Source organism: Crocodylus siamensis, chromosome 3 (genome assembly GCF_052110815.1).
Source record: "Crocodylus siamensis isolate JL-2025a chromosome 3, ASM5211081v1, whole genome shotgun sequence".
NCBI classification, from domain to species: Eukaryota; Metazoa; Chordata; order Crocodylia; family Crocodylidae; genus Crocodylus; species Crocodylus siamensis.
In genome coordinates, this window is record NC_143397.1 from 34103444 (window position 1) to 34125030 (window position 21587).

At 42.8% G+C, this 21587-nt stretch overlaps 1 protein-coding gene across 2 annotated transcripts in view; it reads left to right on the forward strand.

Annotated features, from left to right (window-relative positions):
• Positions 1–21587, forward strand: part of CERT1 (ceramide transporter 1) — a 129800-nt gene that overhangs the window by 3195 nt on the left and 105018 nt on the right. For both annotated transcript variants that reach the window (XM_090038078.1, XM_090038079.1), the window contains exon 2: positions 4702–4836. In XM_090038078.1, coding sequence (XP_089894204.1) covers positions 4702–4836 — 135 coding nt within the window. The remainder of the gene's footprint in view (positions 1–4701; positions 4837–21587) is intronic.

Genomic DNA, 21587 nt, shown 5'->3' on the forward strand with positions numbered 1-21587 from the left:
CTCAAGTTGTTCATGGGTGTCATCCATTTAACTTGTGCTAGATGATGGAAGGTGCTTACTTTCTTAGCCTTCCTGTCCCAAATAACTGTGATATCAACATTTGTACCTTGGAGAGTAAGTCCAACATTAAAATAGTGTGAATTTTACTTTGGATTTTTTTTGTGTGTTACCAATTTAAATTACACAAATCTAACTTAAAGATATGGGGAGAGTAAAACCCATAGGAGTTGTATATCAAATTAAAACCCGTCTTTCAAAGCTGAATACTCTACCAAATTATCTATCTATCTACTGATAAACTTCAGTCTTGCCTACACTGGAAATATGCATCATTTTACAAAACATTTTAACTAATACTGTTAACTTTTTTTTTTTTTTAATCTCTTAAGGTAGATTATTACCCAGCTAATTGAGCAATGAGTCAGACTATGACTCTTAAGCCACAAGTGGCTCTCTAGCTTCTCACCTGTGGCTTTTTGCAGGAAATTATATATTTTTTTATTTACTTGTTACACCATGCATTGGCTATGCCTTCAAACAACTATATATACTGAAATTTAGTATACACTGGCACAGATGTTCAGTTTTAACCAGAAGAATTGCTGTTCTTTCAGCAGAAAGCAAAAGTGCATAGACTTTCAGGCTTTCTCCTGGAGCAAAAGTGCCTGCTCCAGGAGAGAAAAAAACCACCAGACAAAACCAAAGGACCCCACTTTCAGCTGCTGACTTCTAAATTGCCATCCCATTCCTCAGTGGGGGAACCAGGAGCTTTAGCACCCTGAGAGCCCCTGTGTTCCTGGCTCCTCACCCCTCTGACTTCTCCACTGCTGCTCCTGCTGTTACCAGAAGCAGCAGCGTGTTACTTCAACCTGGCTTTGCAGCATCTGTATAGATCGGGTGCTTCAGCAGGGCTTTTTGGCACTTTTATCTAATAGCTGATTCAATCAGCTATTTGATAAAAGTGCTAAAAAGCCCGGCTAAAGTGCCTGATCTATACAGATGTTGGTTGCACTGTGTTAGGTGGACCCAGCTTTTCTTCTGAGGTTGTGCTGGGCTCTGTGTGGGAGTGCATAAAGTTTAAAGCAAAGAGCTGGGTTTTTCATTTGTTAAAAAAAAAACAAAAAAAAAAAAACAACACACATCTGCAAGCAGCCATAGAGGCTCTCCCTAGCCCAGGTCTTGGTTCCTGGCCTCTCCAGCTTGCCCTTGCATAGCTCTAGCTCAGCTGAGTGGCAGGGTGAGGCAGGCTGCTGTGGCTTAGGAGCCTTGTCATTGCAGCAAAATTCCCCCTCCTTGCCTCACACTGCTCTGGGTCAGTCCAGAGCAGTACAGGGTGGGGCAAGCTGCCATGCTTCTGCCTAAAGGCTCTGAGCAACTGAGTGCTCTCCCCCTCCCTGCATTCCTTCAGGTTAGCTGGGAGGCATGATTGTAAGGAGCAAGGGCTTTTCTCCTGCAGTGGAGAATTGGGAGAGACCCCACCATGGAAGAATGCCCCCTTGCCTGCCAGTCAGCTGACTGGCAGCATCAGGGGAGTGGGGGGGCAGAAGCATTCTCACAGGACCTGGGGGCTCTCTGTAGCTGTTGCCAGTTAATGGGCTCCTGTAAGGGTGGGGTGGCCCAGGCAGCAGCCCTATAGTGCTGTCTGGCTGGAGGGCTTGTCTGGGAAAATCTCCAGCTATGAGGATAAATGTCTGTAGTCTAGCTCCCACGCTGTTTTTTTACCAGAAGAAATTTCTTTTGGTAGAAATGAACATCTGTGCAGCTTAAATTAAAGGCTCTTACTACTTCTGAAGTATGTGCCTTTGTTGGGCTGTGTGAGTGCTAACTAATATAGTGTACAGTGTGTGGTATCCTTTTTTGTTCTGTGCTTCATTTTTCCTTTTGACCTGGAGCACTTGCCACAATTCACCTTGGGATATACATGTTGCGGCTCTTGGTTAACACAGACTGCTCACATGGGTCTTATTAGTCAGGGCTGAATGTCACTGACCTAGAATATATGTGGGGCTTAATAATTGGCTAACATGCTTGTAAAGGACTTATCTGTGCTTGCTGATAAGTCATCTTAAATGTATTAGCTGATGTGTACTCAAACTTTTCAAATGCAATGTATGTTTTCAGTATAGCTTTGGCAGTAGAAAATGATCAGTGAAGTTGCTGTTGGAATGAGTGTCACATTTTAGGTTTTTGCTTTAGTATGATTTTTTCCTTCAGAGAATCAGTCAGTTTTAGTAAACATTTGAGAATTATTTGAGCTCTTAGTTTGTATTTCCTTTCGCATTACTGTTCATTAAATAGTATGCACATGAATTGGCACTCGCTTTTAAATTCTTTAGGGCAATGGTGCTCAACCTCTTGGCCCTGTGGACCAGATGAATGGCATGGGAGTCCATCTCGGGGCTGGCATAACCCTTGCATGTCCCCTCTCCTCCCCTGTGTTTGCCATCTCCGTAGGGAATGGGGCCCCGGGGCTCAGCATACAGGTTTCAGGGTTCTCTATGACTGGAGATTTGGCAGTAGAGAAGTGGTACCCACCACCCTTCAGCTACCAAATCTCTGGACCAGTGGGGAGCCCCATGGACTGGATGACATGGCTGTGGGCCAAAGTGGCCTACAGGCCAGAGGGTGAGCTCCATTACTGAGGCCAGCAAGGCTTGCCCCAAACTGGAATGCATGCCTTACTGAATTCAGAGTGAAGTTCAAATGTGACTGTAGACACAAGTTGAATGTACTGAGAATCAAAGGTAGCTTTTCATTCCTGAGGACTTGACATTCATGTATGTAACACTTCTGCATTTAATACAAACATGGTATTTTGCAAACAAAATTGCAGCAGCATCAAACAAATCTGCTTAAGACCAGGAAGATGGGACATGTAATGGACATGTAATTTGCAACTATCTTGGCTCTGCAAGAAGGTTTACAGAACTAGTATTCAAAAGTGACTGAGACTTTAGCTAAATTTAATAAATCACCAGAGTGACAATGATTCTCATTAAGTGTTCCAGAATTGCACTTCCTGTATTAATACAGGGGTCTGCAGCATATGGCCTGCAGAGCTAGAAGTTTTTACCTGTGTCCATGCCAGAGGAGCTGCATGTCAGGGGCCCAGCAGTGAGGCTCTATGTCAGGGCTGGGCAAAATGTGGCCCGGGGGCTGGATGTGGCCCGCCAGGCTGTTTTATCTGGCCTGCAGGGCCTTCCCAGAATTAAGAAAATTAATATTTATCTGCCCGTGGCTGCCTGTCATGTGGCCCTCAATGGCTTGCCAAAACTTGGTAAGCAGCCCTCTGCCTGAAATAATTGCCCACCCCTGCTCTGTGTTGAGCCTGGCAGCTGGGGTGTGGGGTGTGGAGAAAAGCAGTAGCAGTACCATAGGCAACTGGTAGGGGGTGCATGTGCCCCCTCTGAAGGGGCCGGTGGCCCCCCCCCGCCCTTCCGATGGCTGACATTGATGCTGTTGGTAGGGCTGGTGCCCTCCTGATGGGGCTGCCGTCATTGGTGGCTTCTGCAGGTGCTCTTCCCCACCCCTGATTCAGGAGGCACCAGTCACTCATGAGCAGTACAGATGCAGTTTGAAGATGCCTAGCACCAGTGCATCTCCCTACTGGCTGGAAGTGGCAGCTGTGCAGGTGCAGTTCCAAGCTGCCTGGCCCCAGTGCAGGGAAAGCTCCGTGCTGCTGATGCCTTGCCAAAGTCACCTTGCCCTCATTGGACTAGACTCGAGTTGTTCTGGCCTGCAGCTTGTAAAAGGTTGCTGTCATGAACATATCTAGAATTTTGATAAGGAGGGTGCAAATGAGAAGGTGCATCATCACATATAAAACAACACATTTCTCCAGTTAAAAATAAACCAGAAATTTTACTAATCCACTAGAGGTCTAAGGGCTGCAATATTCACTTTGATTTGACAAAAGCTAATATAGCTTCATTGGCATGAATTAAATAAGCTGCCTGGCTGTGAAATAGGAGCTTCATGACCAGGAGCAGCTAGCAGACAGCAGAATTACAGAACAGAGGCTAGCTTGGTTGGTGGAACATCAAGACCATAAAAAGGAGAGAGCTGTTAACACCTCTGGAATGAAGAGTTTAGAAGTATCAAGTAGATTATGAGCCACGAAGTCAAGTGACATCCTCAGCACTACTTGACTAGAAATTGCCAGGCAGTTGCTGTTGGAATGAATGTTACATTTTGGGTTCTTCTTTAGGAGTTTTAAACTTTGGGTGGAACAGGAATCAAAGCTGGGTGCAAATGTACCAGTGCATCCTCCTGGATCCACCCCAGGCCCTGTATTAAAATATTGCTGAGAATTAGGATAGGTAATAAGTTTTGTAGGGCTATATACACAACATTACCTTTCTTATAGCAGTGACTCCTAAGAATGCTCAGTCACGTTTCAAATTTTGATTTAATATTGCTAAACTCTCGCTCTTAAAATGAATAACAGAGCATAACTGTGTACCAACTCATGTTTCTAATCTTCCACTCCTTTTTCCATTAACACAGAGAATTCCTAGTTTAACCTACTAGGATGCTATTTCTATGGTCAAGGCATATTTGATGCAAATCTCTTATTTGGAGAGAAATTTGAAAGATTACTTCTCCCGGTTTGTGAATGCTTGTGAGATTTCTTGCCTTTTGTCAGTCTTTTCATTGTTTTCAGAACTTAGTTTTGAGGGGTTTTTGTTATTTTCTCTACAGTGGACCAACTATATTCATGGGTGGCAGGACCGATGGGTAGTTTTGAAAAACAACACGCTCAGCTACTACAAGTCTGAGGATGAAACAGAGTATGGATGCAGGGGCTCCATCTGTCTGAGCAAGGCTGTTATTACGGTAAGAACTACTTCAGAATTTCTATTTCATGTTTTGTCAGGACTTTATAGATGGCATTTATGGACAAACTGTTTGTCATAAGCAAATATGGTCACAACAGCAGTTTAAGGTGTTTAATCTTTCTTCACTGGTGTCAAAGCCGGACTGAGGCAGCCCGTGTAAGAAAATAAGCAATCTAGGCTGAAGACAGGTCAACAGTTTTCTGCCACTAGTACAGTGGAACTTCCTACAGTTTGCAGGAGACCTTGTTGGGCCTCTAAAAAAAAATCTTGAATTGAGTTCCATGGAAGCTAAGGTGTATTGCAATTCTTGTCATTTTCTGTTCTAAATACAAGCATTTTTGTTTGACTGTGCCTTTGTCTAGTGAACACAGAACTACTTAAAAAAAAGTCCGTACAAAACATTCCACACCACACATTTCTTCCCTTAGGGGAAACAGACGTGACAGTTGTTGATTATATTCCTTAATGCAAATGTTTTCATTCTATATTTCTAGTAGGTGTCTAAACTAGAAACTCCATGTGTACATATAGCTGCCAAAGACAGAAGAAGCTTTTTTCTCTCTTTCTTCCCTGTCTAGAACTTTCCAGTTCCTCTGAGGTGGAATAAAGTATTCCCCCTGTTTCCAGAAGCTCTTAAATACTTTGAGGAAGAAAGAGTTTTTATTTTGGAAGGAGGTGGTGTTTTATCCCCTCTCAAATAACTTACATTATGTCCTTGCTGCTTCGCTCTCAGGACTATTGAATTAGTGTTTCTGACGGTTTTACTGCTTGGCCTTGAAGTTGGAATGGCAGCAGTAAAACTGACCAAAGTCTTGTTAGCCTCAGGTAGCTGCAGTTAGGCAAAGTAATAATGTCAACACTGGCACTAGAGGTTCGAGACAACTGTTAGATTAGTTTTCTTCCTTGGGGTTTGAAAGATCATCCTTGGAATGATAAGCAGCTGCACTTTCTAAATCAAAGTTCATTCTTCAAAAATGGATCACGTAGGCCCCAGTGCTCTAGATGGTAACGTTACCCATTTAATATTAGTACAGCAGCAACTTGGTGATCAGCTTTTTTTACCTTTTTATTTTAGCAAATGATTTTCAGTAATTCTGTTTAAAAGACCATGGAGTACCAATCAAATTGGGAAGCCTAAAATATTTGTCAGCCATAAATAGCCACCTGCAGGTAAAATTTTAACGTTGGCATTAATTTCTTTTGAGTAACTACAGCAGAGCTTAGTTGTACAATATCTCTAAATTTGGGTTTATAGGAAACACACAAGCACCAACAGATTTTCCCTATGCCTGAAAGTGGGCATTTGTACCTGAAAGCTTGCAAAGAACATTTTTTCCAATTATTTAGTTGACCTAATAAAAGATATCACATCTACCCAAAGAACCTTGTCTGGCTTTATATGAAAACACTAGTAACAGATGCTATGAAGATCATATGATGGAAGAAGACTTTTTATTGGCAGAATTTAATCCTGATCTTTGCTATATATCTTTATACTGTTTATGATGGTTTCAGTAGAAAGGAGTTTCTCACTGAACAGGTGTTCAGTAATACTGAACTGGCATAGTCAGAATATTTACCAGGCATGATGTGCTCAGACTTTTACTGATAGTTATGCTTACCTTGTCTTTAGGAACAAAAAAGTGATATCATAGTAATGTCAAGTATGGGCAGTAGCTATATCCAGTTTCTTACTAGAAAACAGGAATGTTACTGAAGTAGCATGTGGCAGTCTTTAGCAATTAAATAATTGCTTCCTAATGCTAGAAGGGGTCACTGCTAATTGGAAAGTGAAAGGTGGTATGAGAACAGGAATTCAGTCATTTGTCAACTAGAGACAATTTCCCTGATGTGTTTTCTGGCAAAGAAGTATGGCACAGCGGTGCTTATGATGGTCAAATTCCACTTTATGTAGTTATAAGCATACTTAAAACTCCCTGGTCAACTAAAGATGCTGTTAGTTTTTGTCAATGAGTGGTGTTCCTAGGATGGAATAGCTGCATTTCATTGATGTGTAATCTTTTTTTTAAGTGTTGAAAGTAGCTGTCCTTAATCATGAAGGCTATGATAGTAGTACTGTTATTATGAAGACCAAAATAATGTTGAGCCATAATGATAGCTGAGAGTTTGAGTTGTAGAGAGCTCCTCTCCCCCCCCTTTATCTTTTCTGTATGATAGTAATGGTAATATACTTGGCAGAGTCCACAAGTTTTTTTGGCAACCTTTTGACAGTTCCTATTGGAGGGAAAAGACCCCCTACACTTGAGTTATAATTAAAATGATTTAATATAGGATTAGGAGACTGATGCGGAGATCATGGCAACCTCTAATTTTTTATCATTGTAGGGATGATTTGGTTTACCTGTTGTTAGGCTCTGGGTCTGAAGGAGTTGACTTGACTGAGACTGGTGAGCGAAGAGTAAATATTGATTCACATTGTCTGTCTGCATCAATATGAATGAGCTATCAAGAACCATCCATTTAAATTTAGTTACCTGGGAAAGATGATAGAAGGCCAGTGACCTGTTAGCAACTCCTAATGACTGGCAGCCAAGGGAAGGGCATGTAGAGCTAGTTCTGACTGCAACTTGAGACAGACACAGGCTGAGCTTTTTGGGTTAAAAACTCTGCAGGGTAATGGGGGGAGAGTTAGCAGCAACGAGCTATGTATTCTAGCTTTGTTTTTTAATTTTTTTTTAAACTAAGGATTCTTAAAATACTGTATTCTAGTTGACTAAGATTCTGGCTTGTTTTAAAAAGGCTGTCCTGCATCACTGCAAATACCTCCTGATTTGAATCATTCCACAAAGGGTAAAGTCTGTGATGGGGACCTAAATAAATTTGGACCTGCTGGAGGAGTCATACTTAAAAAAGGGTATTGAAGCCAGAGTATTAGTCGTGGATGAATAGAGCTTGCCTCGTATATAGGCCTAGGTGCTAGCTCCTTGAGTGCAGGTGAGAGGCTGCAAAGGAAGTGTGCCCTGTAAATTTATGATGGTGAAAAGTCAGTCTCCTCCCTTAGGGTTGTGCATTTGGTGGTCTGCAAGCATTTAACTTCAAGTTGTGGGCTGTTGCCTGGGTGCTGGTCTCTAGTTATAGCTGCTGTTGCTGGGGTCTCTGAACTTTCTCTCCCTTCTCCAACTTTCTTTCCCCAGCGTGGTGCAGAGCACCACAGCCCACAGGGCCTAGGGAACCTGGGCCAGGGTTGGCAGGGGGCACAGTATAGCTGAGGAGGAGGTAGCATAGCAAGGGCCCTGCGGATGTCTGGCTGCTATGAAGCTGGACAACCCTATCTTAGCTCGTTGCTACTTCAGACACTTGGCCATTGGCACAACTGAAAATTTCTGTTAATCTTGTTACATACCATTGTCACTAATGCGTAAGGGTGTGACAAATGTCTGTCACTGTAACTCCTAAAAACTGATATTACAGTATTGTGGCTAAGCAGAGTAGGAGTTGTATGAAAAATACTGTAATACTAGCTAGGATTGTATTATATTCATATAATGTAGTTTGTAATGTATATTGAAGAACTAAAAAAGTCCACTTTATAATAGATTATTATATTATTATACTTGAAAAGGTGGTTAGAATATAACTAGAATAGCCCTTTGGAAAAATCTCGTATTTTGAGGAATCTTCATGTTCGAGTTAATCATGCACATTTCATACCAGTGCTGCTGGAAGGAAGTAGGCCCAAGAACCTGTTATTGCTGTTCCAAACTTTAGAACAGTGGTAACTATACAGCAAATGGATTTCTTTAAAAGTTTTACTTACTGTTTAATCAGTAGTTTCATTATAGCTAAACTTTTTTTTGGCAGACCAAATAAAACTTGGTAATTTTCATATAACCAGATTTTTTGTTTTGTTTTGCTGCTTATTTATACTTGGATCATGCCCAAACAGACATCGGAGTGTGAATGAACATACAAGTATTACAGACTATTCTTGACTTTTTCCCTAACTTTTCATTATCCTCCTGTACTGTAAAGAGACCTTTTAGGCACTTGTGGTGAGTGTGCTCTGAGCTTCCATTATGCAAATCATGCCTATTATGCAACTATTCTCAGTGAACCAGTTTGTTTCCAGAGACATTCATTAGAAAGAACTGTTGCTTAATGGAGGTGGTAATGATGCTTTATTAATAGGCAAGTGGCAGTCATTCTTGTTCAGTGTCAAGTAGACTTTCTAAGTATCCAGTGCTGAACTTCAGAGATCTGCAGGCAGACTAGCAATCAAATTTCTACAAACTCTGTCTATGCGGGAATGTTACTGTTCCTGGACCTGATACCCTCAAGCATACTTCACTTCTATGGCAGACTGCATCCTAAACTGGAAGCTGTATAGATGCCTCAGTGTGGTACTTTGAGATTTGCGAGTTAGCCTGGCTTCACAGTGAAAACTACATGACTCTTGGTTTAAGAGGCAGCTTTCCCAGAGCAGCACACCATACTTTAAGGGCATCACAATCGGAAACAATCCATTTTAAATGTAAACATGGATGGCCACAGGGTCAGTCTGGTGAGGAAAAACACCTCAATTGAGATAATATGTAGGTTGTAGCTATGTTTAGTCTAAGGCAGTTATTTTGGGTGGAGGGTTGCTTACTGAGTTTTTGCAGGCCATTGAGGGCTGCATGACAGGCAGGCAGGGGCAGATTAATATTTATTTTCTAAATTTTTAGGGGTCCTGTGAGCCAGTGGAGTGGCTTGGTGGGCTGTGTGTTGCCCACCCCTGGTCTAAGGACATAGGCAGACAAGGTTCTTTGAGTAAATTCTTTGGGTTAATTGAGATTGAGCCATTCACTAGGCCAGCTTAAACAAGTCCTTAAGAAATGGCATCGGTACTGGTAACAGTGCAGAGCTAGCTGAAAGAAAGAGAAAAGACCCAAACGAATTACAGTAACAAATTACCGAGAATTTGGAAAATAATTTTTTGAAGGAAATTTGGGGGGAGGGGGAGAATGGGAGGGGTTACAGAATTTCAAACTTCTGACTTGGGTTTGCAAATACTGTAAAGAAAATGGAGTAGCTGGTTAATTTTTTACAATAGTTAGCTCATTCTGTTTATCAAAGGCAACACTTTCCTAGAGACATTTTTTTAAATGTTCTTGATTTTATTTTTGTTTTGTTTTGTTTTTAGCAAACCTTTCTGATCTCCGATCTGTGACTTGATTGCAAATAATTCAGAAATAAATCTAGTCCTACCTACCATTTTTTTTTGGGAGCTAGTAGTGAAAACTGAGAAGAAAAGTAGGAAAAGGCAGTTTAGTCCTTCCCTAAACAGTATGGTTCATTAAAGTATAGCAGAGGATATGTTGTACATCTCAACTTGAATAGAGTGAAACAAAGGTTTCCCATGAGGAAATGTATCTTTCCTCAGTCGTCTTGTTTTACAACTTTAAAGTGTAATTCCATGCTTTTATATTTTTATTAATTTTTTTAAAAAATATAAAAAATATTGTGATATGTACTTGGTAGCTGCTGCTCAAAATAAACAAAATTTTTGTTTTAAATAAAATGTGGGGGGTTAGGTTTCAAATATAGGAGGCATTCAACTTTCAAATATTAATGCACAATCATTACTTTTGCAGTAGCTTGAATTTCCTTCTGTCTTCATTTATTTTTCTTTTAATGTACTTAATATGTGATAGTTCTGTGAAAATTGCTGCAATTTGTCCTGAATAGAACTTAAGAACCCACTTCTAATAAGAATGAACTTTGTGTGGGGGTCTCCTCCTATGGCAGTTCCTTGCAGTTGGGGATGATTGCTTTACATGATTGTCCTGTCTGTGGGTCTGAATATGCCGATGAGATTGATCCAGATTCTATTGCAACTTGGGCTTGTATTTCCATGTGGGATGAGTGGCTCTGGATTCTTGATTCAATCTGTGACATGCTGTCTCTGCTGCTCCTACTTTGCTGTTTTGTTTTGTCATAAGGTTTCAGTGTACTGAAATCTTTGCAGCAGATTTCCTCCATTTGGGGCGGTCCCTGGCGACTTAATCTCTCACAAGTTGATGTTACATTTTCTCAGTTTGGCCTTAAGTTGGTCTTTGAAGCACTTATCTGTCATGCTCTTCACTTATCTGTCATGCTCTTGAGCATACACCTTGCTTGACCTGGGAGAATGAAACTTGCTTTGGGAATTTGGAGTTGGACATCCAGATGGCATGGTTAGCATGACAGCAAAATTGATGTCAGATGATCATCATCTCAATGCTTATGGTGTTTGCTTGCAAGAGGATTCAAATGTTAACGCGTCTATCTTCCCACTAGAAGGATCTTCTGCAGTCAGCATTGATGGTACTTCTTCAATAACTTTGAAGTGTCTTCTGTATATTATCCATGTCTCAGCTCAATATGGTCAGCTGGGGTTACAACAGCTTGATAAACTATAAGCTTGGTTTTAACTGTGTCACGATCTCTGAACACCTGTTTCCTCAGGTGTCCAAAGGCTGCACATGTACATTTTGAGACTATGTGGGATTTCTATGTTGATGTCAGCCTTCTGTGAGAGATGGCTTCCAAAGTACAGGAAATACTCTGTTCTCCAGAGTCTCACTGTGAATCTGAATGACCAGAGTTGGGGACTGCTCATTAAGACCCTATCATAGAATCATAGAAGTAGGGTTGGAAGGGACCTTGCAGATCTTCAAGTCTGACCCCCCTGCCTGGGCGGGAGAAAAAAAACTGGACTCAAATGAGTCCAGCCAGGTAGGCATCAAGCCTCTTATTAAAGGTCCCAAGGGTAGGAGCCAGCACCACTTCCCTTGGAAGCTGGTTCCAGCTCCTAACCGCTCTAACTGTGAAGTAGTTCTTACAGATGTCTAATCTAAACCTACTCTTGAATAATTTGTGTCCATTATTCCTTGTTATGCCAGGGGGGCTAGAGGAAACAGTGTCTTCCCCAAACCCTTCTGGTCACCCCTAGTGAGTTTATAGGCAGTCACCAGGTCCCCCTTTAGCCGCCTCAGGTTTAGGTTCCGCAGTCTTTCAATGTAGGGTCTGCCCTGTTGTCCCCGGATGCGGGTGGCCCTCCTGGACCCTTTCAATGTTGTCCACATCCCTCCTGAAATGGGGTGCACAGAACTGGATGCAGTATTCCAGCTGTGGCCTGACCAGCGTCGCATAGAGGGGGAGGATCACCTCCCTGGCTCTACTTGAGATTTCATAGACATTAGGGCTGGAAGGGACCTCGGGAGATCATCAAGTCCAGCCCCCTACCCAAAGGGCAGGAAGTCAGCTGGGGTCATAGGATCCCAGCAAGATAAGCATCCAATTTACTCTTGAAGGTGTTCAATGTAGGTGCTTGGACCACCTCCGCTGGCAGACTGTTCCAGACCTTGGGGGCTCGGACAGTAAAGAAATTCTTCCTTATGTCCAGCCTGAAACGGTCTTGCAGGAGTTTGTGACCGTTCGACCTCGTCATCCCTTGGGGCGCTCTGGTGAACAAACGTTCCCCCAGATCCTGGTGGTCACCCTTGATAAACTTATAGGTGGCCATCAGATCACCCCTGAGCCTGCGCTTTTCCAGGCTAAAGAGTCCCATGTCTCTCAGCCTGTCATCGTAAGATCTGTTTTCCTGACCTCTGATCATGCGCGTGGCTCTCCTCAGGACTCTCTCAAGCTTCTCCACATCCTTTTTGAATTGTGGAGCCCAAAACTGGACGCAGTACTCCAGCTGCGGCCTCAACAAGGCCGAGTACAAGGGGAGAATGACGTCCCGGGATTTGCTCGAGAAGCATCTATGGATGCAAGCCAACGTTTTGGTCGCTTTATTAGCCGCAGCATCGCATTGGAGGCTCATGTTCATCTTGTGGTCAATGATGACCCCCAAGTCTCTTTCTTCTGTAGTGCTAACCAACGTAGCACTGCCGAGCCTATAAGGGTGCTGCAGTTTTCTCCTCCCAAGGTGGAGAACCTTGCATTTATCGGAGTTAAACACCATGAGGTTCTCGTCTGCCCATTTGCTGAGTTTGTCCAGGTCAGCCTGGATCACCCGCCTATCTTCTGGCGTGGATGCTTTGCCCCAAAGTTTGGTGTCATCGGCGAACTTGGCCAGTCCACTCCTGACTCCAATGTCCACATCGTTAATGAAGATGTTGAACAGGATGGGTCCTAGGACAGAGCCTTGAGGGACCCCACTGGTCACAGGACACCACGTTGAGTGACTGCCATCAATCACAACCCTCTGGGTCCGACCACGGAGCCAGTTTCCCAGCCAGCGGATCGTGGTGGAGCCAAGGCCACAACTGGGCAGTTTGGCCAAGAGGTGATCATGGGATACCAGATCAAAAGCTTTTTTGAAGTCAAGATATATGACATCAATCTCTTCTCCCTCGTCCAGGTGATAGGTCACCTGGTCATAGAAGGAAATGAGATTGGTCAAACAAGACCTACCCGCAACAAACCCGTGCTGGCTATCCCTTAGAATGTTAGCCTGGGCCAGTCCCTCAAGGATGGCCTCCTTAATAAACTTTTCTAAGATCTTCCCCAGGACAGAAGTCAGGCTAATGGGCCTGTAGTTAGCCGGATCCACTCTTCCCTTTCTTGAAGATCGGCACCACATTGGCCTTCTTCCAGTCTTTGGGCACTACACCAGAGCGCCGGGAGTTTTCAAAGATCCGTGCCAGGGGCTGGGCTATGACGCTCGCCAGCTCCTTGAGTACCCTGGGATGCAGATTATCAGGGCTAGCTGACTTGAAGGTATCCGGCTTCTCAAGGTGTTCCTTCACGAGGTCAGCATTTATGGAGGGTAGGGGATTCCCCTCACCCAGATTTCCCTGTCCCATAGCAGGCATGGGCATCCCATATGACTGATGAAAGACTGATGCAAAGTACCTATTTAATAGGTTGGTTTTTTCCTGGGCGTCAGTTGCCAGTTGCCCCATCTGGTTTAGCAGGGGTCCAACATTGCCCTTGCTTTTCCTCCGGCTCCCCACATATCTGAAAAAGGACTTTTTGTTGTGCTTGATGCCTGAAGCTAGTTGGAGTTCAGTTGCAGCCTTGGCTTTCCTGGTTTGCTCCCTGTAGGACTGGACCAGCGCGGAGTAATCCTCCTTGGAGGTGAATCCCATCCTCCATCCTTTGTAGGCTTTCCTTTTAAGCCACAGGAGGTCCGCTAGGTCCCTGGAGAGCCAGGGGGGCTGCTGTGCCTTCTTGCTGCCTTTCCTCCATGTTGGAATAGATTTAGCTTGTGCACTGAGGATCGCTTCCTTGAGAAGCAACCACTCTTCTTGAACTCCCAACTCCCTGGGGTCATGGTCCCTGAGGGCCTGACCAACTAGCCTCTTGAGCTTGTCAAAGTCGGCTTTTCTGAAGTCAAGGACTTCTGTGTTGCTGACTGACTTGCCAGCTTTACGGCGGATGGTGAAGGTGATCAGCTCGTGGTCGCCGTCACCCAGCTTCCCATCTATCACTAGGTCGCCGATTAGGTCGTCCCCCGTAGCCAGTACCAGGTCGAGCAGCGCTTTGCCTCTCATCGGCCCGTAGACTTCTTGAGTCAGGTAGAGGTCATCCACGCACGAGAGAGAGCTTTGCGACCGCTCGGATTTTGCTGAGTGATCTTCCCACGAGATATCCGGGTAATTGAAGTCACCCACGATGACCAACGTCCTGGAGCAAGCGGCCTCAGTCAGTTCCCGGGCGAACTCCTGGTCAAGCTCAGGGCTTTGAGTGGGAGGTCTGTAGTAGACTCCCACTGTTGTGTCCCCTGTGCAGTATTTGCCACGAATTTTTACCCAGAGGGTCTCTAGCTCTCCGTGCTGGTCGCCAACATCAGCTTGCAGGGACATGTAGCTTTTCTTGACAGAGAGAGCTACACCCCCGCCCCTTTTGTCAACACGATCCCTCCTGTACAGGGTATAGCCCTCTATACCCATGGTCCAATCATGGGTGGAGTCCCATCAGGTCTCTGTTATCCCAATGACATCGTATTTCTTTGCACTGAGCAGGAGGACAAGCTCGTCCTGCTTGTTGCCCAGGCTTCTGGCATTAGTGTACAGGCAGGCAAGTGTGCCCTTGGGGGCTCTTGCCTTGCCCACAGATTGTGCCAGGGCTGGGGCAGGGGTGGGCTCCCTTAAGTGCCTTGGTCCGCTGGCTTTGCAAGGGTCGCTCAGCGGGCCAGCAGTGGCAGTAGTCCCCCCCCATCCCCCAGCGGGCTTAGTTTAAAGCCCGGTGGAGCAGGTCAGCCAGCCTGGTTGAGAAGAGCCTCCTCCCCAGGGGAGAGAGGTGGAGGCCATCTCTTCCCAGCAGCTCACTGCCTCTCTCGCCAAAGAGCGGGCTGTGGTCATGGAAGCCAAAGCCTTCCCGATGACACCAGCGCTGCAGTCTTTGGTTCACTGCGTGGATCTTCCTCTCCCTCCTCAGCCCATAGCCCAAGATGCACCTGTGGTTGCACAACAAGGTCCGGTTAGCCCTGCCAACCGTGACCTCGCATTGTTGGCCCATGTTCATCTTGAAGTCAGTAATGACTCCAAGATCCCTTTCTGCCTCCGTGCTCTCAAGAAGGGAGTTTCCCATTCTATAAGTGTGCTGCTGGTTTCTGCTGTCCAAGTGCAGCACCCTGCACTTGTCAGTATTGAAACGCATCCTGTTTGTTAGCCCACCCTTGTAACCTATCCAGGTCTTGCTGCAGTCGTTCCCTCCCTAGTAGCATGCTCACCTCACCCCAAATTTTGGTATCATCAGTGAATTTAAACAGGTTACATTTCACCCCATTGTCCAAATTGCTGATGAAGAAATTGAACAGCACAGGTCCCAGGACCGAGCCCTGGGGGACTCCGCTGCCCACTTCTCTCCAGGTCGAATATGACCCGTCTACCACCACCCTCTGAGTACAACCCTTGAGCCAATCTGCAATCCATCTGACTGTGTAGGCATCAATGCCACAGTCGCCTAGTTTTTTAATGAGGATGGGGTGGGAGACTGTGTCAAAGACCTTGCTGAAGTCTAGAAAGACTACGTCCACGGCAACACCTGCATCCATTGCCTTTGTGACCTGATCATAAAAGGCAATCAGGTTGGTCTGACATGACCTGCTCCTAATGAAACCGTGCTGGTTGCCCTTGAGTGTCATCCCTGAAGCCGGCCCATCACAGATGTGCTCCTTGAGTATCTTCTCAAAGAGTTTCCCAAGGGTAGAGGTAAGACTGATGGGCCTATAGTTGCCCGGCTCCTCTCTCTTCCCTTACTTGAAGATGGGGATCGTGTTGGCTATCTTTCAGTCATCTGGTACCTGGCCCAAGCACCACGAGTGCTCGTAAAGCTGTGCCAAGGGCCCTGCAATAACTCCCTCTACACTTTGGGGTGGAGAGCTTCTGGACCCTCCAGAAGGTCTCTAACCTGGTCCTCCCCATCCTGAGGTCTGAAGGCGTTCCCCTCAAGTCCATTTGGCATCACAGCGGGGAAGTCCCGGTCCCTGCACAAGAAAACGGAGGTGAAGAATTGGTTAAAAAACCTTCTGTTTTCTTGTGCAGCAGAAAGAGCGGAACTCTTTAACCAATTCTTCACCACCTGCTGCAAAGAAGTTAGAGAAGAAAAAATAAAAATAATAAAAAGAAAGAAAAGGCTACCATGGTGATGATGATAATGTGAATCAATATTTATTCTTGGCTCACCCATCTCAGTCAAGTTAACTCCTTCAGACCCAGTGCCTAACAATAGGTAAATCAAATCAGTCCCCACCAACATAAAAAATTAGAAGTTGCCATGATCGCCACATCAGCCTCCTAATACTATATTAAGTCCTTTTAATTAAAACTCAAGTGTAGAGTCAAAGAAGGCCATGTAAAGAGAAGGGGCTTGTGCTGTTTTTAGCTGGTGTTCAGGAGACCTGGAAATCTGATAAGAGTACTGAGGCAATTGGAGCTTGCTATACTACGTGAACCTCAACATCCCCTGTGCGTTTTACTTAATTCACGTTTCTGTATTTTATAAGTTGTTCTCCTGTTTTAAGCCTTTTGCCTACCAATAAGGAGACTGACAAAGTGCTGTTATGCAGTAAATGCAAATCTAAATTCAAAGCTTCTAATTTTCAAATTACAGTATGATGATCAGAGAAACCAGAATTTTAAATTATCTAACATTATTTGGGATGGCGATGTTCTTTGAAAGTGCAAAGCATCTGTGTTCTTACCTTTGCAGAGATGCAGGTGTTTCTGTTCAATAATACTGATAAGATTTTTCTTGCATGCAATTTAAGAATTATTGATGCTGATCCAAATTGTTTTAAAACATGTCATTCTCTATGAAAAAAAATTGTATAAAAAACCCAGTTCCTTACTAGCATGTGCACAGAATCAGTTGCAACTTTTATGGTCTGATCTAGTGGGTCTCAGCTTTGTTATACTCAAGGCACCCATCAGAAAAAGCTAGCTCTTAGTTTTCACTTATGCGTGGTTTGTTTTGTTGTTTGACTACAGAAAAGTAGTAGAGCAATTCTTCAGTTGCAAAGAATTCAGAAAGGTCACAAGTTTGAATGGTTTTAACACTGGCTTCCTGTTAGAAATCCCTAGGCTTATCTTGTGAGTAATGCATAGGTGTTTGCACAGCTAACTATGCTAATAGTATGTGGCACCTTTAAAAGGCTCTCGCTGCACCCCAAGGTGCTGTGGCACTGTAATTGAGAACTTTGGGTCTAACCAAATAGTTGGAGCAATTTCATGATTGAAGAAAATAATGGCAAAACTCCAATATTGTCTCTTTAACCCTGGTGTAATTGTGGTACCTTTTTTATTCTTAATTTGGGAATATGATCTAGTATTACATATCCCATGTAACTGACCACTAACCAGGAAGTTTTGCATCATTATTTTTTTTCTTCTCCCCCTCAGACATTTGCTTTATTTATTTTTATATCAAATTTGACCAATTTCTCAGACCTGGAGTTGTTAATTACCGGAACACATGACGATCCTTGTTATCTAAGGGCTTTTCATGATGTCAGACACCTCCATGCTTTAAATACATGCTTACCTTCCTAAAGTTTGCCTAGCCAATCAGTTACTTGTTTAAACAAGGTTTGTTCCTACTAACTCTTGTCAATCAGTAAAAGTGCATTTATTCCTATAACATAGATGCTCATATTCCCAGGGAACATGGACGCTGCAGCCTCTTGTTGAAACTTCCCTTGCAAAACTCTCTGCTATGGTCTTGTCATGCCTTGGTCCTCTGGCTAGGCACTTCTGAATAGTTTGTAAGCCAAAAAGGCTGAAACAAATTGTTATGAACTATCGTTGTTTCATTATAAGTTTGATGTAGTTTTTCTTAGTATTTAGTCAGCCTTTCCTTTGAGGTTGGTAGAAGAACTGTAGCCTGCTCATACCTTTGGGTTCCAGCCTGGAACCAGGTATAAAACAATTTTACCAATTCCACGCTGCTACTGCAGAGCATTTCCTGCCCTTCTTTATTCATGGTCTCAGTTCTTCCTTGGGTATCTGGGCTACCTGCCTCATCTTTAGAGTTGTCAAAGGAAGAATCCTAAGCTGCTCTGAGCTTCACTTGGAGGCTCCCTTCTGTACAGATGGGCCCTAGAGGTGATACTCGGTCTTCTTCACCAACATCGCATAGGCTGTCTTCACAATTAAGTCTGTTAAACCCCAATCTGCAGGCTACTAGCCACTGCTGCTGCCTCTTCCTTACAGAGAATCTGTTTTTTATCCCTTCCACGTAGCCTTTTCTTTCTTTTTCTTTTTTGTTCTCTAACTTGTTTGCAGCAGGAGCAATGGGTGGGCTTGATTCAGCACAGTTCACTAATCCCAGACCTGGTACTTACAGGGCAGGTCACCATGTTACCATACACTAAATACAAATTGCAATTTTCTTGTAAGATGCAATAAAAGTTAGACTGGAAAGGATAAGCTATTGAAAGTGATATATATTGCTAATGTGCTCAGTATCATAAAAGACAGTAGTTCTGTCCAAAGAGCTTACACTCTAAAGTATACAAATATATAAATATATTTAACAACAACATTCATAAAAATACTTGATGGTTGAAATTTTTATTAAAATGTTTAGGTGACAGACTTCTTTCTATCTGAACGTTTTCCTCATAAAATATCTGTGAGCAATGACCTGACATACATTGACTACAAAGCAATTGTGGTTTTAGTCTGTAAATTCCAGGAGTGGTATACAGAGTTGAACAGTTAAGATATTAAAAATGTAAAAAGTTCTGTGTGTGTATACATGTTCTTATGGCTTATATTCTGTAATATCCTTTTAATGTGTTGTAGATAATATAGTTAGGACATTTCTTTGCTAATATCAATTTAATTTTTTTAAGACTGAAATAAGAATAAACAGATTTAAAGTAGTAACATTTTTCCTCTCCTCCCCCTCATCACCCCTTTAGGGGGGGGTGCTTGTGGGAATTCCAAAATGAAGCTAGAATGCTGGTATTTCAAACTAAGGCTGGAGTGATTTTTCTAGTTTATGCAGGGTGTATTATGGCTATTCTGGATTTGAGCCCAAGAAATTAAATGAGCATTGGGTTTTTATTTTTAAAAAGTAAAATAGTTTGCAATCTGCTGTGTCTCTTCACTTTTTAAAACAAATGTTAAGATAAGCAATGGAAGACAAAGTCGATCTAAAAAAAACCCATTCCCTCAAGCTTATTCATCCAGATGTAGCGGACACCTGAATTGCCTGTAATACATGAGCTTGTTTGTCCCGTGGTTTTTCTCTGAACAGTGAAAATCCTAAATGAGGTTTATGAGCCATACATTCCAGAGGTCTCCTGCTTTCCTGTGGTTAAAGCCAAAAATTGTAATGATGCTTTTTATCAGAAGAGGTAAGGGAGGATACAAGAGAAAATACAATGAAGGAGATGACCCTTGTAAGAGAAATCTAATATTAGAAAAGAATCCCTCCTACCTGTGGTCTGAATTTTGAGAAGTGGGGCAGCTACTCTAAGAGGACAAGGGGCTAAGCGCCTGGCAAAAGTATCAGTAGAGCATATGATTACATATTCTAGCTGGAACAAACTTGCAAAGAAATGTTGTCTAGTAAAATGCATAGCTTTCTTAAAGTGCAGCCCTTAATCAAAGATCTCATTATCTTCTTTCAAAGCCCAGTAAGGCCCCCCAAAAAATTTGACAGTGATTAGGCCCTTTGTTGAAACCCCTGCTGATCATACTAATTAACATCTTTTATTTCACTGTTTCTCCCTGTATTCCATTTCAGTCTTTCTGTATTCATTTATTTACTCTACATTTTAATCCTTAAATTATAAGCTTTCTGGAGCTGGCACCACTTTTTGTTCTTTCTGCTGTGTATTTCAGATGCAAAACAATTTAAATCAATTTTTAAAAAAAAGGATTTCCAGCTTAATACAGCAAAAAAGTATACACACATAATTTTCCTGCTAAATGTACATGCTGTAGCTCACAGAATACAGGCTCATGGGTCAAGATCAACTACAACTAAAAGACCTAATATGATTTTTTATTTTTATTTTTTTGGATACAGAAATGTTGAACAAAGTAGAAACAAGGAAAGTAGTTATTTGTATTGCCAAAGCACCCAACAGCCTACTCTCACAACCAGGACTTCCCGTGATCTATGCTTCCAAAGGAGCACAAGAAGTTACTTTTAGTTTCAATAACAGAAATTCTTTGAGATGTCATCTATATAAACACTCTCTAACCTGCTTTCTGTCCCCTCAGCTTTGGATTTCTGTTATACCTAGGGTCCTGTGATTAAGAGGAAACGGGTACAGTCAACATATTTAATGCCTTCTGATGAAAAGTACAAGGAGTCTCAGGGTGCATGCATCTGCCATGGAGATTTTTTTGGCCAATGATATTTACAAGCTCAAGCCCAGGGGGACACAATACATCTTAAACTGTCTTATCCCAAGCGTTGGTCCTGCTCGCTTCATATTATTACTTTTAAAATACCAAAATCATTCTTAGTTTGTTTTAAAAACCTGCACGCTTCTTTAGGACCATTTTTTCCCTTCTATACTAGGCTACTGGTATCCTGTGCTAGGCTGGGGCTGGGTTGCTCCCATCTCCCTCCGTGTGTTGCCTGCCCACCATGCCCTTCCTGGGTGCAGGATCAGGATCACTGTCCAGATTCAGTCTGGAGACAGACTTGGCACTGTCACTTTGGCCTATGGAGGGGAAAAGGTTGACCACCACTGCAGCAATTGATTTATATAGTCTTTCCCCATAGCACCATAATATTTAATAATAATCAGTTGATTAGTAGAGACCAAGTCAAGTTCTCCTATTGTTTGATTGTTTACCTTAATACATTTCTTGACTAATTTGTGCCCCTCTCTGTTGAAGGTAACTTACAAAACTATTGTGTTAATTTGTTTTCTTAAAATAAATTAATTTTGCAGGAGTATGATCTACTGTACAGATTTCTCCCAAAGTAGTTTGGGGCTGTGGTAAATTTAATCTGTAGATAAGTAAAATAATACTTCAGGAACCCTATTCATGCTGTATTTAGCAGGAGTGTATCTGATATCTTTTAATAAGACAAAGATGATGAAAGTGAGAAACTTTGCATTCTATTAAAATGCTGATGCAATCTAGCCTGGAATATGTATAAACATTCTACAGTTTTATGCACATTTGAACTAAAATAATGAAAAACAAACACATTCGGGGTAAATTGCTTTTCACCGTCTGTATATACCTATCAAAGCATGACTTAAGCTGTGCCCTCCCATATACTCTCCTTGTAAATGCATGTATTAAGTTCTTTTTCTAGTCCTTGTATGAGAAATAATTT